General features: G+C 40.8%; 1 protein-coding gene across 1 annotated transcript; it reads right to left on the bottom strand.

Annotated features, from left to right (window-relative positions):
• On the bottom strand, positions 1–18,748 carry IRAK1BP1 (interleukin 1 receptor associated kinase 1 binding protein 1; the record flags this gene model as incomplete). The annotated part of the gene is made up of 4 exons (XM_080934558.1): positions 1–416; positions 513–643; positions 9,254–9,319; positions 18,437–18,748. 4 exons carry the CDS (start codon positions 18,746–18,748, stop codon positions 146–148), a joined length of 780 nt encoding a protein of 259 aa, XP_080790684.1. The 3' UTR covers positions 1–145.
• Positions 18,749–20,743: the final 1,995 nt, after the last annotated feature.

Genomic DNA, 20,743 nt, shown 5'->3' with positions numbered 1-20,743 from the left:
ATACAAAAGTATGTTTTAATACATGTAGTTCCCACAGCATTTCTCAGAGCATTTTGGAAACCAGAAAGTGATCATACATACTCTGTGGAATTATGTTCAAAAAGTGGCAGGTTTTACAGAGGATTAGTACATCATACAACATGTTTTAAAGATGTTTCTTTTTCTTCTCTTTTCCTCTTACCTCATAAGTAATGAACACCTTTGAAGCTGCGTGGAGGGTTGCACTTTTGATTTTCTGTTGTACAGTTAACGAACCTGGCAGTCTGGACAACTGATGATCATCCACTTGGCCTTCCCAGTCTTTTGTTTCTTCTTCCTTGATTAGTAAAGGTTTTCCCAGAGTTTGGCCAACGAGGTCACAGACTTCTTGAGCTTTGCGCCACGCATTCTCGACAGCAGCGAGACAGGCCCGCCGCCTTAGGGATCCGACGTAGAGATTAGTATACATTAAAGGAATGGTAGTGGTCAATAGTTTCGTTCAGAATGAATAATTTGAGGATGTGTTAACTTACCGAAGATTCTCCACAGAACCTGGGGTGTGATAGAACTCAGGTGGGCTGATGACAACAGAGCTGTCTAGTTTTTCAACCAGAAAGTTACAAATATTTTGCATTTTTCCAAATTCAGTAAATGTAATGCAGACCTGTAAGTGAAAGGATACTTGATGTGATTTTCATGCCTCATGTAGTTTTAATTTTTTTCTAAATATAAGTATAAAAAGTAAAGCCAAGCTACTATGGTGGTGCACGCCCTTAACCTCAACATGTATGAGACAGAGTCTGCCAGATCACCAAAGTTCTAGGTCAGCCAAGGCTGCACAACAGGACCCTGTCTCAAACAAACAAACAAACAAATGACAGAAAGGAAGGAGTAAAGCCAGATTATAAGATCATTTTATCTTAAGATAACAAATGTATCAGAAAATAAAAAATTAATGTTTATAGCTATATTATTTTCTTACTAAAAACTTCTGATTATGAAATTTAAAATGATCTGATATTAGCTTGTATACTTAAAAATTCTTTTAGGCCATTTTAAGTTTTATTCATTTTTATTTTTTCTGAAATTGGAGGGTACTTCCTTTCAGAATTATTATTTGGCTAATTTCTGAGCCTGATACCATTTCTGACATCATAGTCTAATTTATTCAGTTAGAGTTCTGATTGGTAGTCTGTCATACTTCACTGATACCACTGAGCTATGTGTCCCCTTCTAGTGTCTTTTATGTACAGAAGTCAATCTGACCCTCCTCTGGAACTTCACACTAGGCCTCTGCTAGGAGGCTGATGCGTGGTTTAGGTCATCTGCCTATAGATCCTTCTAGAGTACCTTTCTTTTCACCAAAAGCCCATGGCTGGCAGCTCCCGTTTTATTTTCTTGAGACAGGGTTTCTCTGTGTAGCCCCGGCTGTCCTGGAGCTCACTCTGAAGATGAGGATGGCTTCAAATTCATAAGAGATCTGCCCGCTCTGCCTCCCATGTGTTGGGATTAAAGGCATGAGCCACCACCACCTGGCCTGTGGAGTTTCATTGTTGCCAGAAAGTTCATGGGGAGCACAGGCTTCCTGATGGCCTGATCAGGCTGGAACTTCCTGTGCTTTCCTTGGGCAGGACAGATAAAATTTAGAATCCTAGGTCCAAAAGCGGTCCCTTTAGACTGGATTTAATGAAGAGCTTCTTGGCCTGAGTAGTAAGGCAGAGGTTGCAAAACATAGCAGTCTAAAACAGTCGTGTGTGTGTGTGTGTGTGTGTGTGTGTGTGTGTGTGTGTATGTATGTAGTTACAAAAGAGGGTCAAGAGCTTTTTCCAACTTACTTGCTTATGCTTAGAAAACACAAACTGCTTCCCAATACCAAAGCTTTGGTCACTGGCAAGAATGTAAGAACAAAAGAGGGGATGTATTTAAAATTTCTTCAAAATTACATGTATAGAGAAGTAAAGTCAACTTGAGCAATCTAATTCAAACCTTGGTGCACAAATCTGTAAACTCAGTTCAGTGTTGGGGCCTGGGCCACATTCCACACCTCATATCATCCCAGAGATGAAGACAGTAGCTATGAAACATCATTGCTGGAGGGTCCTTTCTCAGTAGACCCTAGGCATATATAAAAGGCACAATGAAGAAGGAAGGCAGTCACTCAAATCACGGGAGATGGAAAGGTGGAAACCAAGGGCCTTAGTGGCCTGTGTGAAATCCATCCCCGGATGGATGGGTTTAAGCTGGCATTGTCTAGAGAAAGCCAGGTGTCCCCAGTATTCTCAGAGTAACAGTATTAGGAGAAATAAGGCTAAAAGGCTTCTAGCTAGCCCTGTCTGCTATCTCACCCCACTCCACTGGTTAAAGGTGAGTGTGAAAGGCTCCACTGTGGGGTGCTGACATAGCCTGGTCTACACAGGACACTTGTGGGCAAAACATGAAGCTGATTGGAGCCCAGGCTCCACCTCTAGGGAAGATGAAAAGCAGGACACCCAGGAGAGTTACAAAACAGGAAAGCGGGGCCCCCTCAGGCTCTGGAGAACTAAGAAGCTGGCAAGACCCCAACATCCTGGTCCCATCCTGTGTCAGCACCAGATGATGACCAGTGCCTCTTTGTTAGATGTGTCCCATCATCCCTGGGCACAGACCAAGGGTCACAGGAGCAGCTGGGAAAATGGACAGAGGAAGGAAGCGAGCCTGGAAGAGCCTGAGGAAGCTCTGGCCGTGAGAGGGCGCTCTCCGCTCCTTGAAGGTGTCCTTGTCCAGCAGCTTGAGGCAGGAAGCATAGACTCAAAGTGTCTGGGGTAGAACTTGGCACTGCAGTCAAGTAAAAGCTGGTAACAGGCTTCTGGCAGACAGAAAACAGGCAAGCTGCTCATAGGAGGACACATCTGAATACACTGCCCACTTGGTCAAAGAAGCTGTTGACAAAAGGCGAGAAGCGCACAATGTACTTAGGGTGCACAGAGTGTTGAGGGCTGGAGTGTGGTTCTCCAGGATGGCCCTAACAGAGCCACCACACATGGGCACACATATGCAGGAACAATGTCCCGCAGGACTTCGCCCTCTTTCCTATGGAACCATTCCATAATGGGAACATCAGTGCTCAGCACCCTAGAGAAGTTCCAGGATCCCATCTCCTATTGTCTGTGGACAGGGTGATGTATCTTCTCCATCATGGTCACAATATGACTTTGGGCTTCTCGCAGGCCCCCAGTACTCTTTGCCAACTGTGGTGACTCCCAGCTTGTTCTAGCCAGACTGAGGAGTCCCCAACATGCTGTGAAGCTGGTTCCTAGATGTTAGTTTCCTGGGGGATGAGTTACTCTGATTCTTCCCCTGGGCCATGAACCCTCCCTCATTTAAATAATTATATCTGTCTTATTACTTCACAAATACTGGTTACTTACTTCCTCAGCTCCCAGGCCCCTGGCAGTTAACTGACCTATTCTGGATTGACAGACTTGCCTTTCCCAGGAATATGTTGTCTCTGGAGATCCTTTGACTTGGCTGGCATAGTGCATATGCAGTTTCAGCCTGTTCTTAACAGTGCATAACTGTTTTACTCTGTGTAGTGTTCTGTTTTACAGACAAATCCAGTTTGTCTGAAGCATTTGTTCCCAGTTTAAGGTTATTATAACTAACTATGCTTTTCAAAGTGCTTGTTGATACTTTCCATTTCTGAATGTATTTTTTTTTCTTGCTAATTTTTACTTAGTTTGTTAATTTCTACTTTTAAATGCTAGCTAGGATTTGGAATAAGATTGTAATCAATCTATATAACTCATTTTAGGAAGAACAAGTATCAATAATCTTGGTTCTTCCAAGTCACAAACAAAATACACTTCTCCCCTTTCTTAGGTATTTTATTTCTCTCAGAAATGTTTTATAGTCTTTAGCATATTATTTTGTCAGGTTTATCCCTTAACATTTAAAATGTATTTGTTATTTTTAATAGATTTCCCCATAATATTTTCTAGATATGTGGTTGTATAGTTTTTGAATGAAGAGTGTTTTACTTTGTCCTTCTGAATTTGAATATTTTTTAATCCTTTCCTGCTCTGCTCCCAAACTACAATGACTAGAATTTCAAGTACAATGCCAAAAAGAAGTCCTAAGTGTAACCACCATCTTTGTATGGTACCTGGTCTTAGGTATAAAGGTCATTCAGTATTTCACTATAAAGGTATGAAGTTGCTGTGGCTTTTAAATCTTATGAACTAAATAAAACCCTATTGTCTTTGCACTAAGTATTCTGAAGCTCTGTGTAATGTTAGAAGTGGAAGGACTCGTATATCATCTTGATTACATTAACTCCTTTATCATTAAGAATGATTTGTTCTTTGCTGTGCAGTTTACTCTGTGTAACACTCTTATTCCACCATTCTTGATTGACAGCTCAGTGGTTTATTCTTTTACATCTCATTCCTTGTAACCAAAACATTCTCATACTTAGAGTACGTGTCTCAAACAACATATAAGTGGAGTACACTTTTTTACACAATCTAAAATTCTTTTTAAAAGACAGACTCTCACTTCGCAGTCCTGGCTGGTCTAGAACTCACAGAGATCCATGTCTTTGCCTGAGTTTACAGACCTGTGTTTTCACACCCAGACAAAATACTTGCTCCTACTGAAGATATTTAGACCATTTACATTTTATATGATTATCGATAAGCCTGTGATCTTATTATTTTGTATGTTTGTTCTTCTGCTTTTTAGTTTCTGATTTTATGTTATTGTTAATCTATTTTACCCCCCATTGCTTTACTGCTGCTTTAGTATTAATAAGATACATCTAAGTTATCCCAATCTGCTTACAAGAGGTATATTATGCACATAAGAGCCTAAGTAGTATGCTTTTATATTTTTCCTTCCTGACCTTATACAGTATTACTACTATTCTATTCTTATGTATGGCATGTTATTTCCTTATAATTTAAGTAGATTTTAAGTGATTTATATTTGAAAAATAACATTAAAACACAGTTTTCATTTCCCATATTCTTTGTTCCTTTGTGTAGACAGATGCCCTTTTTTCTGATATAAATTTCTTTTACCAAAATGATACTATTTAATATTTCTCAAAAACAGGTCTATAGGTAATGAATTCTTTCAGTTCATAAAAACCCCTTTAATTGGTTTTTATTTCTGGATTTTAATTGGATATAGTTTTAGGTTTACATTTTTTAATTGTTTATTTTTGAGATAGGATCTACCTATATATAATCAAAGCTGGACTGAAACCTGCAATCTTTTCTGTCCACTCTCCAGGTAAATTAAAGACTTGTGTAATCATGAGAGGCCTGTGTATACAAGGAGGGTGTTGTATGTATGTACATAGGCCTATGCATGCACTTGAGGCCAGAAGTCTACCTGGAATATCTTCGCACTGGCTGGATTAGCTGGTCAGAGCATCCTCCATATTTTCCTGTCTCCACCTCCGGTGTTGGGATTTTGCCACCATGCACAGTACCCCCACTCTTCACGGAGGCCAGAGATACAAATGCTAGTCCTTTTGCTCCTACAATGAATACTTTCCCCACTGAGACATTTCTCTAGCATCCATGACTCTTGTTAGTACTTAAAGGTGTTGATCCATTGTTTCCTTCTTTGTATTGTTTTCCACAAGAACAAAAAGAAAAACATTGTTTTTTTTTTTTTTTTTTTTTTTTTTTTTTTTTTTTGTGAACAGAGAGAGAATTCTGAGACAGTACTGCAGTGCATTTAGGTAAAGACCAACATATGCCGGCTTCAGGACTGTTGGCAGTTCCAAGCAGCCCCGGATCCCAGCTCCTGCAGAAAAGGTACAGGTATTTCTTCCTGATCCAGGTGGTGTAGAATCATTTGAACATATACCCATAAGTGGAATTGCTAGGTCATCTGGGAGTTTAATAGTCTGGAAGAATCCCACATTATTTTCTACACAAGCTTTACCATTATGCATTGCTGGTGGTGATATTCAAGGCTAACTTCCCCACATCTTTGCCTTTTTGACCGTAGCTACCCTAACAGGTGTGATGCTATAATTCACTGTGGTTTCAGTTCTATTTCTGTGACAATTGGAGAGAGATACTGAACACCTCTCCATATATCTGTCGGTACATTTTTGATTAAGTATCTATCCAAACTATCTGTAAATCTTTAAATCATGTTACTTTCTTTTGTGCTGTTGTGTTTTACATGTCTAACTAACTACCACTAACCATCTTGCATGTTTAATAGCCCAGGAGATAATAGAATATGTATGTTTGACATTTGTTGGCCAAGCGCAGTATGCTACAGTCATATCCACAAAGCCCCACACCTTTCTTTATGAACAGGTTAGCATGCTCTGTATCTTATGAGTGTATTAGCATGGTTTCCACTGGCAACTGGTGGTCTTCTAAAGGTAATCATGTCTTGGAATGTACAGAGTATCATGTAATGCCTGAACTCCAAGGAGTTCTGTCTAAAACATAATCACATACTTTCTTAAGAAATCACAACACTGAACACTAAAAGGGCAGGCATAGCAGAGGAAGAGCACAGTTAACCCAATTCCCACACAGTCAAGAACTCTTGCTGAACCTGTAACTCTAGTCTTAGAACAACTCAGTGGTTTGAAAAGCCCTCCCATCTTCCAGCCTTTCCGTTCTAAAACAATCTCTTCCCTGTGCTCTTGGTGACCCTTTACAATAATTAATAACTACAAGTAGGAGTGATGGTTCCAGACTGTAATCCCAGAACTTAGGAAGCTGATATAGTAAAAGCATAAATTTGAGGCTACAGTGGGCTATATATTGAGACTCTGACTAAAGATTAATAAAAAACAAAACATACCCCCCCTAAGTAGGATTTCCTGGTCCTATCATTACAAACTGAATTCCCAATGGTAATAACCCTCAGAGGGTTACACTACCCTCCTAACATCAAACCTGTTAATTAGAATCTTGCCTGACCACTCATTCTGTCCAAATACTCTGTACCAAGTCTATACCAAAATATGTTGAAGCTTGCAGGAGGCCTCCTCTGGCCTTTAGGGGATGGTACTGGGTAGGGCACAAAGGCTAAAGATTGATGGTTGCTGGCCTTACAAGCTTATCATTTGTGCGTTAATAAGTGCTGGTCTCTTAGTCTAACACTCTTAGTATCTGTGCTTTAATAAGTGCTGGTCTCTTAGTCTAACACTCTTAGTATCTGTGCTTTAATAAGTGCTGGTCTCTTAGTCTAACACTCTTAGTATCTGTGCTTTAATAAGTGCTGGTGTCTTAGTCTAACACTCTCAGTATCTGTGCGTTAATAAGTGCTGGTGTCTTAGTCTAACACTCTTAGTATCTGTGCTTTAATAAGTGCTGGCTTCTCTTCTCTCTAGCTTAAGGACCTCTTGCTGGCCAGGTGAGAGGTTTCGAACTCATTAACTCTCCATGAAGTAGAGAGGAAAGAAAGGAAAAGAATTAAAACCTTTTACACAAGCAATATACACACACATACATACACACACACTCTGGTTGGACACAACCACCTGTCTCATCAACTCCACAAGTGTTCATGTATACTTACATGCATACACATATATGTAGAGACAAAACATACATATGTACATGTAGATTTGACAAAACCCCCCAAGCCATACACATACAATTCATGGGTGGATGGACAGAGCCCCAGATGCCACACTTTATTCCTTCTCTCAGGCCTTCTCATACAAAACTAAGAAGTTCTTAGAAAATTACTCCATAGATAAGATGTTACAGAAAAGGGGCGTTATGAAGGATGTCAACAGTTAAGTTCAAAGCAGTGTTTCATTCTTTAAGTTCATTATAAGTTTAAAGCAACAGTTTTACACAGCCTTACTTTATCATAGTGCACACCTGTAGCTTCATCCTGAGAACTGATCTAGAATGAATGTTTTTCCTTGATCACAAATTTGTCCCAAGCCTATTTCTCTTTTTAGTGTGATTGTGAAACCTCATTGTATTCCTTGTTATGCACCTTTGCTTACTATTCAATGAAGAATGGGCACCTTTTATTTTGGATTCATTCTAACTTTATTATATATTTATGGCAAAACATCTCTTAAAATTTTCTTCCTAAAATTATTTGAATCAAATCAGGAATTCTATAAAATCAATTCATCTAAACAGCACTGGTTCATAAATGTTCATCTTCATATTGATCTACAGGAAATTTGCTCAATAGGATAGGCTAATGCTCAGGAATCATTACTATGTAATAGTGGCGGGAAAGTCATATCAGCAGGAAGAAACAGTCCTGGGATAAAGTCTCTTGGGACCTTGAGTCTCAGAGTTCACCCACTGTGGGCCATACAAAATGATGAGACGTCTCCAGGAAACTCACTTGCATGCCTTTCCCTTTGCCGAGATGGCTCCTGACAGAGGCTCACAATGAATAACTGAATTTCACTGAGACGTTTTAAACGGAACACTCACAAAGCTTACTGAGTGTTTACTGATGAAATTCTTATCTTGAGAGACAAGAAGTTGCCTCTGTAATGTCCATTCTTTCCAGCTCCTCTGATCTTACACTTCTCTGAGAAACCCAAGGGATCTCAGCTTGACATTAATACTAGGAAGCAGGGATACACCAACTGACAGAAGAGAGCACTAGCTGGCTTCTGGGGGAGTTTTCTACTTCTGGAGAGAAAGAGTCTCTCGTTGGTGAACAAGATTGCACTCTAGCTCAGTCATCTTTGTTTCCTACGCCACGTGGCAGCTGCAAACTCTGGGAGGAAAAGCAGCAGTCCTAACATGACCACACGCATTCTGATAGAAAACCTGGGCCCTCAGACCTTGGAGTCAGAAGCACCGCAGGGCTAGGATCTCAATGTCATCATGGATAGAGCCTTCTGAAAACAGAGCACTTCTTCTTAAGGTGGATAAAGACAACATGATTTAAAAATTTAAATAATATTTGTCATAGTCCCTGTGAAATTATATTGAGGAAAAAAATGTTTTTAAAAAGTCTCAATCCTTTTTATGGCTTTTTCATGTTTTTATCTAAGGGAAATTTCTCTCCTATAATGTTACAGAAAGTTTGTGGTGTTTAGGCATCCTCTCCATGTTGCTATTCTATTTCATTTTACGCCGTTTCCCTTAAGTAGATCTCATTGCATTTATTTTAACTTATCACCAGATATATAATACCAGAATGATTTTGAGAAAAACCATCTTTTATCATCACCATAAGAGTAATTTCTCTGGTAGATTTCAGCTTAAGAATAAGTCTAGATTGCAGTTGCCGCTACGAAGTCAAGGTGCCTCCACTCAGTGCGTACCTCGGCTTCCATGTGATAAGCATTGTCCACTCTTCTAATGTCCTTTGTCACAGTTACATTTTCTGCCTGAAACAGAAAGCACCAAATTAAAGTTATTAAATCTGGCTATGAAATTCAGCTGTTTCTGCCTATCAAGGAAGCCTGGGTTTGAAACATGAAGATAGAATGCGGAATGAACTAACCGAGCTGATGTTTTAAACTTCCTTAAAAGTGCCATGAAATCAATTAGAAGCCTACAGATACTTGTTCAAAAAAAATGAACAGTTCACTTGATTTTTCAGTCATTTATTTCACTTGTATAGAAAATATGGACTTACTTGACATAATACCAATCATATGTACCTTTGGGTAAGTAGCTCCGTAGTTTGGAGTCTTTGCTTCCATAATTTATTTCTCAAACTATGAGCCAAAAAAAAAAAAAAAAAAAAAGAAAAAAGAAAAAGAAAAAAAAAGAAAAAGAAAATCCCACAACCAATAGATATATTTATATGATCATGATTCCTGTTGAATCTTCCCACAGACATGGAAACAAGCTAAACAATGAGTCCTTCCATATGGGTAACAAGTAGCATCTTGAGTGAATGAGTATTATTTAACCTGGACAGTCATGTCAAGGATCTCAATGTCTTAGCCCCATGGGAATGCCAAAGCCTTCTTTCAATCAGAATGCTAACAGTGTATGCAGAATGACCACCTTACTTTTACCACACCACCACCGTCACCTCCACCCACACATACACTTTATACCCTACAGACTATTCCTGAGATCAGCCAAACCTGTTTCCTTGTTCAGCTATTTGCAACAACCCCGCCTCCCCATTCTGCTGCATCTAATAAACACCCTGAGCTCTGGGGTGCTGCCCCCTCTTTATCAGACATGTATATGTCATTTCTTCATTCCCTTTCTGCCTCAGATAGGTCAGTCCTGGAAACCATGCAGAACATGCACAGCACCTCTTGATGCTTAAAATCCCAGTCAGAACCAGTGTTCATTCTAACACTGTTTCCATCTTCTCTCTTCACCAGTGAGAACCGTGGATCCTACCCGTACGATTGCTCAACACCAGTACACTACGTAAGGCAGCTGCAGAACTGCAACTAGTGTACCCTGTAAAGCAGAGCCGGGGGTTCTGTACCTTTATCGTCACCCTTATGGATTCCAGTTAAAATACTCTTTTCTAATTACTCAGGACATGATTCCCATTCCCATTCTAATTCCCATTCCCTTTAGTTCGGCTGTGTCCTTTGTTAATAATAGAACTGGATTAGTTTATCACAGTCTGAATTCTGTCCTGAGATTAAAGTCTGACAGCCCAGTGTGCAGATGTTAAGCTCACTCTTCGTGACACACAGCCCCTTGGGTTTTGACAGGTACGTGCAGTGACATATCAAGCACAGAGAATAGTTCTACATCAGCAGCTCCCGGTGCATCTCCTCTACAGTCAGCCAGGCTGTCTCCATAGGTTTGCATTTTCTTTCTTTTTGGTCTGGCTCTTTACTTCTCAATATGCATCTAAAGGGCCACATTTTGTTTAGACAATAGGTAAGTGGCCAGAAATATTATTAAACATCCTACAATATACAGGTTAAACCAACAAGAAATTACTCAGCTGGAATTGTCAATAGTGCTAAGGCTAGTAAATCTACCATACCAGTCTAGTTTATGAGGCTTCCCTGACTAAACTGGTTTTGTTTCTATGTACATATAAAAAGGAAGACTTTTAAAGCAAAATGGTCAACACAGGAATAGCTGTTTATACCACATAAGAGAGAATGACAGTCTCAATAGACATATAAAGCTATGCAAGAATAAACTTAAAAAGTGAAAACTTTACAGCTGTTCAGAAAAAAATTAAATAAACTGACTACAATACTGTAAAATCAGCATTTATCCTGAAATATATATGCTTAGCACTGAATATAAAGGGAAGTTTTACTTGTTCTGTAGAGATTTCCACCATCTAGAATTACAGACTGTATTTCCATGTCCCCATTGAACAGGCCCTGTTCTCTGCAGGTGAGAAATCTTTCCAGTAGAACAGTAACAGAGGGATAACAAGGCCTCAAAGTCATAATTTAAACTGTGGATGTATAGGAGTGCCACATGAACTATTACTGCTCGAAGTCCGGCTCAGAGTATCTGGAGAATGCAGAAACACCAATGACAGACTATTTCAGAGCAATCAGGGCAGTAAAGAATCCTCATGTCCTAGTTACATTCCTACTCCTAAGCAGCCACTCTGTGATCAGGTTAACCTGAGAGGGCTCAGCCATTTTGGATTATCACATTAGCTTGCCACAGACATGTAGATATCAATATATAAGCTAATTTGTCTGTAGCATTTGTCTTGCCACAAACAGAAGTTATACTGGCCAGTCAGGTTTGATTTCTAAATGTGTTTACATGTATAAGTGTTTTACGCACATGTGTGCTTGGTGCCCATAGTTTAGAGGAGGTTAACAGGTGCCCTGGAACTGAAGTTACAGAGGGCTGTGAGCTAGCATGTGTATGCCAGGAATTGAACAAAAGTCCTCGGCAAGAGCAGCAAGTGCTCTTAAGCACTGAACCATGTCTCCAGCACAGGACTGCTTTTCTAGCGTGGTTATAATACATAAGTGTGGCTGCCTTAAGATGACTTATCATTCTGTGATCTAAGGCTTGGGGTGCATGCACCATTTTGTGTCTCACAGAAAGATACCAGGAAAGCTGGGGACCTAACCATATAAAACCTGATTAGCTAAAACAAACAAACAAACAAAAAAAACAAAACAAAAAAACCAAACCCTGACTTTTCAGTTATGTGGAACAGTGATTTTTTTATTTTCAAAAGGTAAGTTGAGATCATTTTTTCAGAATTAAGATTGACTAATGAAGGTTATGAGCACAGCTACTTATCTAGATAAAAGAAAATAAAACCAGTGCTGTTTTACCAAAATAAACTCTGAGCACAAAATATTTAATAAACTATTAAGGATCCTTAAAGGTTCCAGTATGTGTCACTTAATGGCTATATTGCCTTAAAACCATGGGCTGAATAAACAGTACATTAAAGGTAGAAAGCATACAGAAAAGAATAATGTATTTGGCTAAACTGTCAAAACTTAAAACTATGTAATATATATGATTAAAATACAGATTTGTTTTTTGTAATATATGATGACCATAAGTTATTCGTAATCAGAATTTTAAGATTCTTATGAATTAACACAAAAAAGTTAACTAAATTAACTAAAAAGTCAATTTTCATTGTTAAAAAGGAAAAAAATGACTTCCTTGAACTAAATGAGTTAAAAGATACAGAAGACATTAGCGCTGCCGTGGCACGTGGAGAAGGCATGCGCTGATCTCCCCGAGTTCCTACCATCCCCATCTTAAACCAGAGCTGGCTGGGAAACTAAGTTTGAATACATTTATTTTAACAGTAACTCCAAAAAAAATTAAGTGGGTGGATGGAATCAAGACAGAAGAGAGCCAGTAACAGTCGTAATGGAAAGGAAATTTGAGACAACTCAAATTAACCCTGAGAGAAACTCTGCAACTGGAGTCAGAAAATACCTCAAATTTTCACCCACAAGTGAGGGAGCTGGGGGCTCCGGCCACTCCCACCACTCAGTCCAGATCTTCATTGCCTTTAATAGAAGATTATCCAGGGTGGGGCAGCAAAACTTAATTTCTTGGAATTGATACCCAACTCCACTTGCAGCAAGTTTCCTGTCCTGGAAGCTTTTACCTTCAGGCAGTTAATCAAACATGATGGTAGACAGGTGTTGGCCAGCAAACATATAAAAGCATTAACAACAGCACCTGCTCTATCCCCTACCCTGAACCACAGTCATCTACTGCCAAGAGAGTAACATAAAAACATACTGTAAGGTTAAGAGCAAGGGTCAAAGGTCTTGGCTGGTATCTAAACCTCTCCATATGCCAGCAGTTACTCTGGCCCTGAGAACCCCTTCTGTAAACCAGCATCTGAAACACTGACTTTACAGAGTAGTGGATGAGACAGCAGGGTAGACGTCTATTGTCTAAGTCTGGGTTTCCATTCCTGTACAAAAATCATGACCAAGAAGCAAGCTGGGGAGGAAAGGGTTTGTTCAGCTTACACTTCCATATACACTGTTCATCACCAAAGGAAGTCAGGACTGAAACTCAAACAGGTCAGGAAGCAGGAGCTGATGCAGAGGCCATGGAGGGATGTTGCTTACTGGCTTGCTTCCCCTGGCTTGTTCAGCCTGCTTTCTTATAGAACCCATGTCTACCAGTCCAGGAATGACACCACCCACAAAGGGCTGGGCCCTCCCCCTCCCCTTGATCACTAGTTGAGAAAATGCCTTACAGTTGGATTTTATGGAGGCATTTCCCCAACTGAGGTTCCTTTCTCTGTGATAACTCCAACTTGTGCCAAGTTGACACAAAACCAGCCAGTACATCTATCAACAGGACGAAGCTGTCGTAATGGTCAACAACAATGAAATGCTCCAGCCACACATTGTTGTGTTAGGATCTAGAATCTCTTCTCAAGCTTGTACTTTGGGCACTTGTTTTCAAGTTTGTGGTGTGATTCTGAAGGCTGCCGAGCCTTCAGAAGGTGGCTCTAGTAAATGTAGAAAATATGGTGGAGTGTGAGAGAGGAACACACACACACACAAATGTTATAACTTGGCCCTGCTTCTGGTCCAACGCTCTGCTTCCTGCTCCAGGCCATGGGAAGAACTCCTCCTTCCGTAGGCTTAACTGCTCCTGCCACCGTGGTTTCCTCACTATGACTGAGATCCTCTGAAACTGTGAACCAAGTAAGAGAAAAATAAAGCTACAAAGGCACATACTTTGGTGTCAGGCTCCAGTTCTCCCATTTAGTCTTAATTGTCTCCCACACTGCCCAGTGTCTTCTGCATCCCGGCCATCCTACACGGCTTAGAGCGTTGCTAGTAGATATGCCTGCTGCACTCTGATGTGGAACCTACATGGTTTCCCTTTGGCCAGTGCTTAACATTTTGACAGAATGTCACTTCCTTTATGAAGTCTTTCTGGCATCCCTGAGGTTAAAAAAAAAAATCAATGTTATTTCTTCAATGTATTATACAGCTATTTTCAGGGCTGCATGAATCGTACTATTTTATTCTGATCATGGGATTCTGGCAGCAGAAGGCTCGGTTTTTATTATCTCCCTGTCTCCAATCCCTCCACCAGAGCTCAGGGAAGCCCTGTAAGAAGAGGCAGAAGGAGTTGGGAAGACAGAGGGGACAGAAGACACCAAGAAAACAAAGCCCTGTAAAATAACTGAGCTCATATGAAGTCACAGAGATCAGAGTGGCAATCACAGGGCCTATATGTGTCTGCAGCAAGTCCCCTGCATATATATTGTAGCTTTTACTTTGATATCTTCAGAGGACCCCTGAACGTAAGTGAGTGGGTCCCTGATTCTTGTGCCTTCTCCTGGGGAACTTTTAGTTTTCTTTTCACTTGGCTTGTCCAACTTCGATATGATAGTTTTGCTTCACCTTATATTTTACTTTGCTCTGTCTGATTGTTATCTCTTAGAAGCCTGTTCTTTTCTAATGACAGAAAAAGGAATGGGTCAGGATGGGAGAGGAAGTGGGGAGGAAATGGGAGCATAGGGAGGGAAAGCTGTATTCAGATTATACTGTACGAAAAAAGAATCTGTATTTAATAAAAGGGGGAAAGAAAACAAAGATAATAAAAATTAATATATAAATTAAAAATAGTTGCTTTTTAAAGCTTTATTGGAAGGAAACAAAAAACTCTAAATACGGTGTGATTCATCCTTTAGAAGGTGCTGATAAGTCAGGTTTGGAGAAAAAGTCAAATAAATGTCTCAAAATATTTTACCCCTCATAACACACAAAAACATTATCTCTCTTATTGTCTAGCAACCTGCCCGGGGCATGTATAGTTATTGAAAATAATACAATTGTGAATAGGCAAGTCCTGAAGTTACAGCCTAAGCTGGTACAAATAATAGAGCAATCTATAATGACTGTCACCTGCAACGCTTGTGTGCCCTTCATATACAGAAACCTAGTCACTGGTGTGATGGTACATTTGAGGTTAGATGGTGAGGGTGGTGCCCCGTGGATGGAATCGGCCTCATGAAGAGGCCCCAGTGAGCTGCCTTCTCTCATATAACGACACAGGGATCAGGTACCATCTCTGTATCAGGAGCTGAATCTTCACAAGACCAAATCAAAACGGTTGGTGCCTTGCCCTTTCTAACTTCCGTTCTATAAACTCTAACTAACCCTAACCCAACACTGAGCTAGTCGGATTGCGATATTCCATTATAGCAGCTCCCCCTCTACCCCAAAGTAAGACAAAACATGCTATGTGCCACTTAAGTCTGAACAAGGTTAGGGAGTGATTAATAAATGTTTTCTATTGAGAACTTTATATTTCCCCATTAAAGCAATGCTAAAAACCGACAGCTCTATCTTCATACAAATGCATCAACCTGCGATCAACTAAGTAATTGAGCTAATAACTTACACATTGTTTCATTCTTTTTCTTTTACTCATTCCAAAGCACTTTTCATTGTGTGCATTCTGTACAAGAGCATTACTCAAATGGCGATCACTGAGAGATCAGTACATCAAGAATGGTAACAGACTGACATTGTTGGGATTCTGTAAACCCCACCCCTCAACTACCTGGCAGTAGCCAGTTATGCTCCACCCCAGTGACTTGACACTATAAAAGGGGCTACTTGCCCCCTCTTCTCTCTCTTGCTCTCCTACTCCTACCGCTCCTCTTCCCTCCCCCCCCCCCCATGTGCTCTTGGCTGGCCTCTACTTGTCTATTCCTCTCCTCTCTCTCTGCCTCTACTACCCTCTTAACTCTCCCATGACTTGAATAAACTCTAAACGGTACTAGGTACTATACCGTTGTGTGGCTGGTCCCTCAGGGGGAAGGGATTCCCAACATGGGCCCCACAGAGGCATCTCCCTTGCCCTGAGGCCTCGCTGCACCTCCATGGGCCGTATACCCCCCACTCTCTTCATCCTTTTCCCTAACACTGGTGCCGAAACCCGGGACGTCATCTTTTCACAACACTGTGGTGCCCCGTGACTTTTCCTTTCAGATACTTTATTTAAAGGAAGAAGTGGGTATTACCTAGCAGGGGTTAGTGCCGAGAAGAGAATGACAAGAGTGTGATTTATAGAAGTCATCTAGACTCAGAGGGGGAGAGAAGCCAGGAAGTAAGGATGAGAAAGACAGTTTCCATCTGTCCAGTGTTTAGACTGGGAGAGGCCCTCTCAGCAGGGGAGTGTGTATTCATAACCTATATTCCAATGTTTAAATCACACAGGACTCTGTGAAGTCCACAACTTACCCTGAGAAGCACTAACATGATTTTTACACTGTCGAACAAGCTGTCTTCTCTCCGTTAGCAAAGATAACTTGGGAGATTACTGTCCTTCCGTGCCTTGCCTTTGACCTTGACTGTAATTACTGTATTTATTTTCTTTTCCACGTTAGAAGTTAGATACTTCTATGTCAGATTATGTTCTATGTCAGTGACATAATAAACTCATTACATTAGTAAAACAGGACTGCAACAGGTTGCTTGGGATATGGTTTCCTACAGTTTAAACCTCTTTTTTTCACTTTGTCTACAATTTACATTTAACCTTTTTTAACTATAAAATAACCTGGGAAGCCCACCCCATCATTTCAATTATTCTGGTTTTAATACAATATGCAAACATACATTTTCATTTAAAAAATGAAAACCAGTTTTTCGAAGGTATGACATTTCTAGCACCGAAGCAATACTAGGCTGCACCTTCACCAAACCAGAGTCATCCTCTGAAACCAGGGCTCTGCAGTCAGGGTCCTGTTTTGTACAATGCTAACGTGGAGAAGTCTGGCTGTGGCTTCTAATTTTCTTTCATAGTAATTATCTGAAGTGTGACAAAGTTGGAAGCAATCTCGATGGTGGTTTCAGGAATAGGATTTCGAATGTTGTTCTTTAAAACTCATTAAATTATTAAATATTAAATTAATAATTAAATAAAATTATTAAAAATGACACTAGCCCCAGAAAGCTCTGAATACCCAAGAAACAACTCACAGGCCATATGAAGCTAAAAAAAAAAAAAGGCCAAAAAGTGAAAGCCTCAGTCCTTCTTAGAAAAAAAAATAAGTGTATAGCACCCTCTCAGAGTGTGGTACACCTAGACCTTAAATCATTAATAATTCAAGAGCTAAGAAGATAGCCTTGTGGCAATTTTTGGTATTCAAAAATCATGATGTTTAATCTATACACACCAAGAAAACTTTGACTGTTTCCATGTTACGTTCTGTTCTACATGTACTTTATGCTTATGGTAACTAGTAAGATTTCAATGCATGCTATCAAACCTTTAAAAGAATCAAGTACTGACAAAATATATTCATACAGCTTTATGCCAAAATGCTTTTAAAAATCTGTACATGTATCTCTCTTTTCTAAATAAAGTTGTAAGAAAAAAATGATTATTTTATCGTCCTAGATTTGGAAAACGGCGATATTAAAACATGCCTAAGAGTTGCTGTGCGGGTAAAGCTAGGCCCATTTCTGCCCCATTCCTTAAATGGAGGGAGGCTTAAGGTGTGATCTATTTAGTGATTTGTTTCACAGACATGTCGAGGAAGCAGAAACCTTTCCCCTATGATACCTACAGACAATGACTTTAAAAAAGTTAAAACTAAAAAGGTGGAAATTTTGGGGTAGGTGATCATCATAAACCAAAAATTGATACTAATAAATACACGGAAGAACCACTCCACACAAACGTTTGGTCGGAAGGAGGCAGTTCAAGCTCCTCACCTTCCTATTTCAACATGCAGAATAAAAGCTACCAAAGGTGTGTGTGCGGTTGGTTGTGGAGGGGTGTAGAAGGTAGGAGGTGAAGGTTCAACATTCTACTTAGGCAAACATTCACAGGTAATTTTTCAAGAAGACATTTCATCACTCTAACCTTAAAAACAAAATTCACTGTAGCAAACGTCACCAGATAAAAAACCTACGTGATTTCAAGTTCCCTGCGGCCAATAACGGCTTTCATCTAGATTCTAGAAGGAAGGGTCATGCATCCTTTGTGCCCAAGAATGAATCCTGGGGTAACTAGGCATCTCCAAAGGTCCGGAGCCACCCGCTCTGCACCGGTCTCGGAAGGCTCACCTGCAAACCTTGCTGCTGGAGGCTCTGCGTGATGTAGTCCAGGCGGCGACACACACTCTTCTTGGCCTCGGCCGGCACCTCCTTGGTGCTGCTCACCCGCACAGTCACCAGCGCCCGGTCTGGGCTGGCGGACACCTCGGCCGCGCCGCACACGTGGACCTCGCGGGCTCCGGGGTGGGCCTGCGCGACGTGGGGGCGGCAGGCGACCGACTGCACCTCTGAGGCCGAGATAGGGTGGTTTTCCCGGCCCCGGTCAGCCCAGGGAACCAGTTCCATGAACACCCGCGATGCAGGGGCGGGTTGCACCGCCATAGCTGGAGCAACTGCGTTGCCATAGCAACGCTGGGTTGACTGGCGGGGAGTGACGTTTGGCTACTGGGGTTGCTGGTCCGCGCGGAGGATGCTGGGATGGAAGCGGCGTAGTCGCTCGCTGTGGGCGTCGCTGCAGCGTGGAGACCGGGTCTTCTTTCGGAGAAGTAGGCCTGCACTGGCTTTAAGTAAAGTCATGGCCTGCAGGAGCCGCAGCAGGCTGTCTTGGCTACGCTGTCAGTGAGCACGGGCCGTCCATATGACCTGTCTTTGTCCTCCTCCTATCCCTCATCATGGGGGACACGGCTCTGCGTTTCCGGATTGTGTGACCCGGTAGCCTTTTCTTCCCGTACTTTACGTACTTTACGGTGCGGGGGCGGCCTCCTCCTTTGTGAGACGCCGGTGGTCTTATCCGCACGTATTTGGTTCCTGAGAAGTTTCTCTTCAGATAAACTAGGTTTTGCCCATGAGAGTTTGGACACTGTGGTTCCTCGAGTCCAGTTTTCCAGGACAGTGTTGATTTTTCCCCCCCACAACTGTTGTCAGTTTATTAGAGGCCCGTTGCATGTACAACGTTGGCATTTAGAAAACAGAGAAGACGAGGGGTGGCTGTTTGTCATAGCTACTATCTTTAGAAAGATTATCAAGTGTCAAATCTGACATTTCTTGCAGTAATTTGGTCTTGAGCCCAGACATTCAGCGTGGGTAATGACAAGCGTGTCTTGTTTATTCTATCTTCCTCTACCCTTTTGGAGACAGTGTTTCAGACAGACAGTGGCCGGGCTGACCTCGAACTTGCAGAGATGCAAGGTTTCTCCCTATTTCTTGACAGCCATTAAATGAAAAGCTGAATATGCCCCCTTCCAAGGCTCCCTGTTCCCACCCCCTTCTGTCTCTTTTCTTTCCTTTTTCTCCTCTCTCTCTCCCCCTCCCTCCTTCTCTCTTTCCTCCTGCGATTCAAAACCACCACACCTGGCTTATAGTCATTTTCTTAATCACCAAGCCGTGGTCTTACTGATGACAGCTCATCTGATTACTACTAGAATTCTATTAACAGAATGGGGAGGAGAAAACCTTGAGTGGGGGGGGGGGGGTGTAGGAAGTAGTTTCTTATAGGAACTTGAAAACGTCTACAATCTTCGTGATTTTTTCCCTCAAATTAAGAAAAAAAAACTTTTAATTCAATAATTCATCTAGATCAGGTGGCAATCTCTTCATTTGTTCTACCATTAGGTTAACATAGTTGTTTGGTTTGAAACTTACTGTTAGATAAGAATATATGCTATTATAATTTAAGAACTTTTACCATATGTTCATACAGGCATATATGCATATTTAACAACTCTAGGCAATTAAAATATCTCTTAAAATTGGAGGAATTTCTTTTTGGTGGACCCCAAGGATTGAACTGATGTCCCTAGGCTTGGAACCAAGTGCCCTTATCAGCTGAGTTGTCTCAGTATGCCAAGTCTGTTTTGGGAGACAAGGTCTCCTGTCACTGGGTTCTAGGATAGGCTAGCTGGCCATCCAGCTCCAGACACTTGCCTGTTGGTGAAAAATGTTTTACTGTAGTAGGATCTATAGTCTCCAAAATGAATTGCTGAATAGACAATGTCATGGGGAAAAAAACAATAGAAATTTTAAGTGTATTTAGAATACTATGAAAATTTCAAATTGTTGGAAAAATGATTAAGTGGTATAATTGACTTGCTGTATTGAGGAAGTTGATCTGTATATAATGTTTTACACTGAGAATAAAATTCAAAGAAAGAAAAGTACCTAAATATAATTCTTAAGCACATTTCAAATATAAAAGCAACCATAAAGGAAAAATCTGGAAAAAAAAAAAAAAAAAAAAGAGTGTGCCAAAAAAAACCTGGAAGTATGTAAACCAAAAACCAACAAGCGACGGGGAGGAGAAATAAGGATTTGCAATATCATGTATAAAGGGACAGGCATTTAGACACTTAGAGTGTTGCCCTGTCCCTTCCCAAATAG

This window comes from Micromys minutus (assembly GCF_963924665.1).
Source record: "Micromys minutus genome assembly, chromosome: 21".
Taxonomy (NCBI): domain Eukaryota; kingdom Metazoa; phylum Chordata; class Mammalia; order Rodentia; family Muridae; genus Micromys; species Micromys minutus.
The sequence above is the reverse complement of the archived record's forward strand: the minus strand, read 5'-3'. Positions and strand labels throughout refer to the sequence as shown.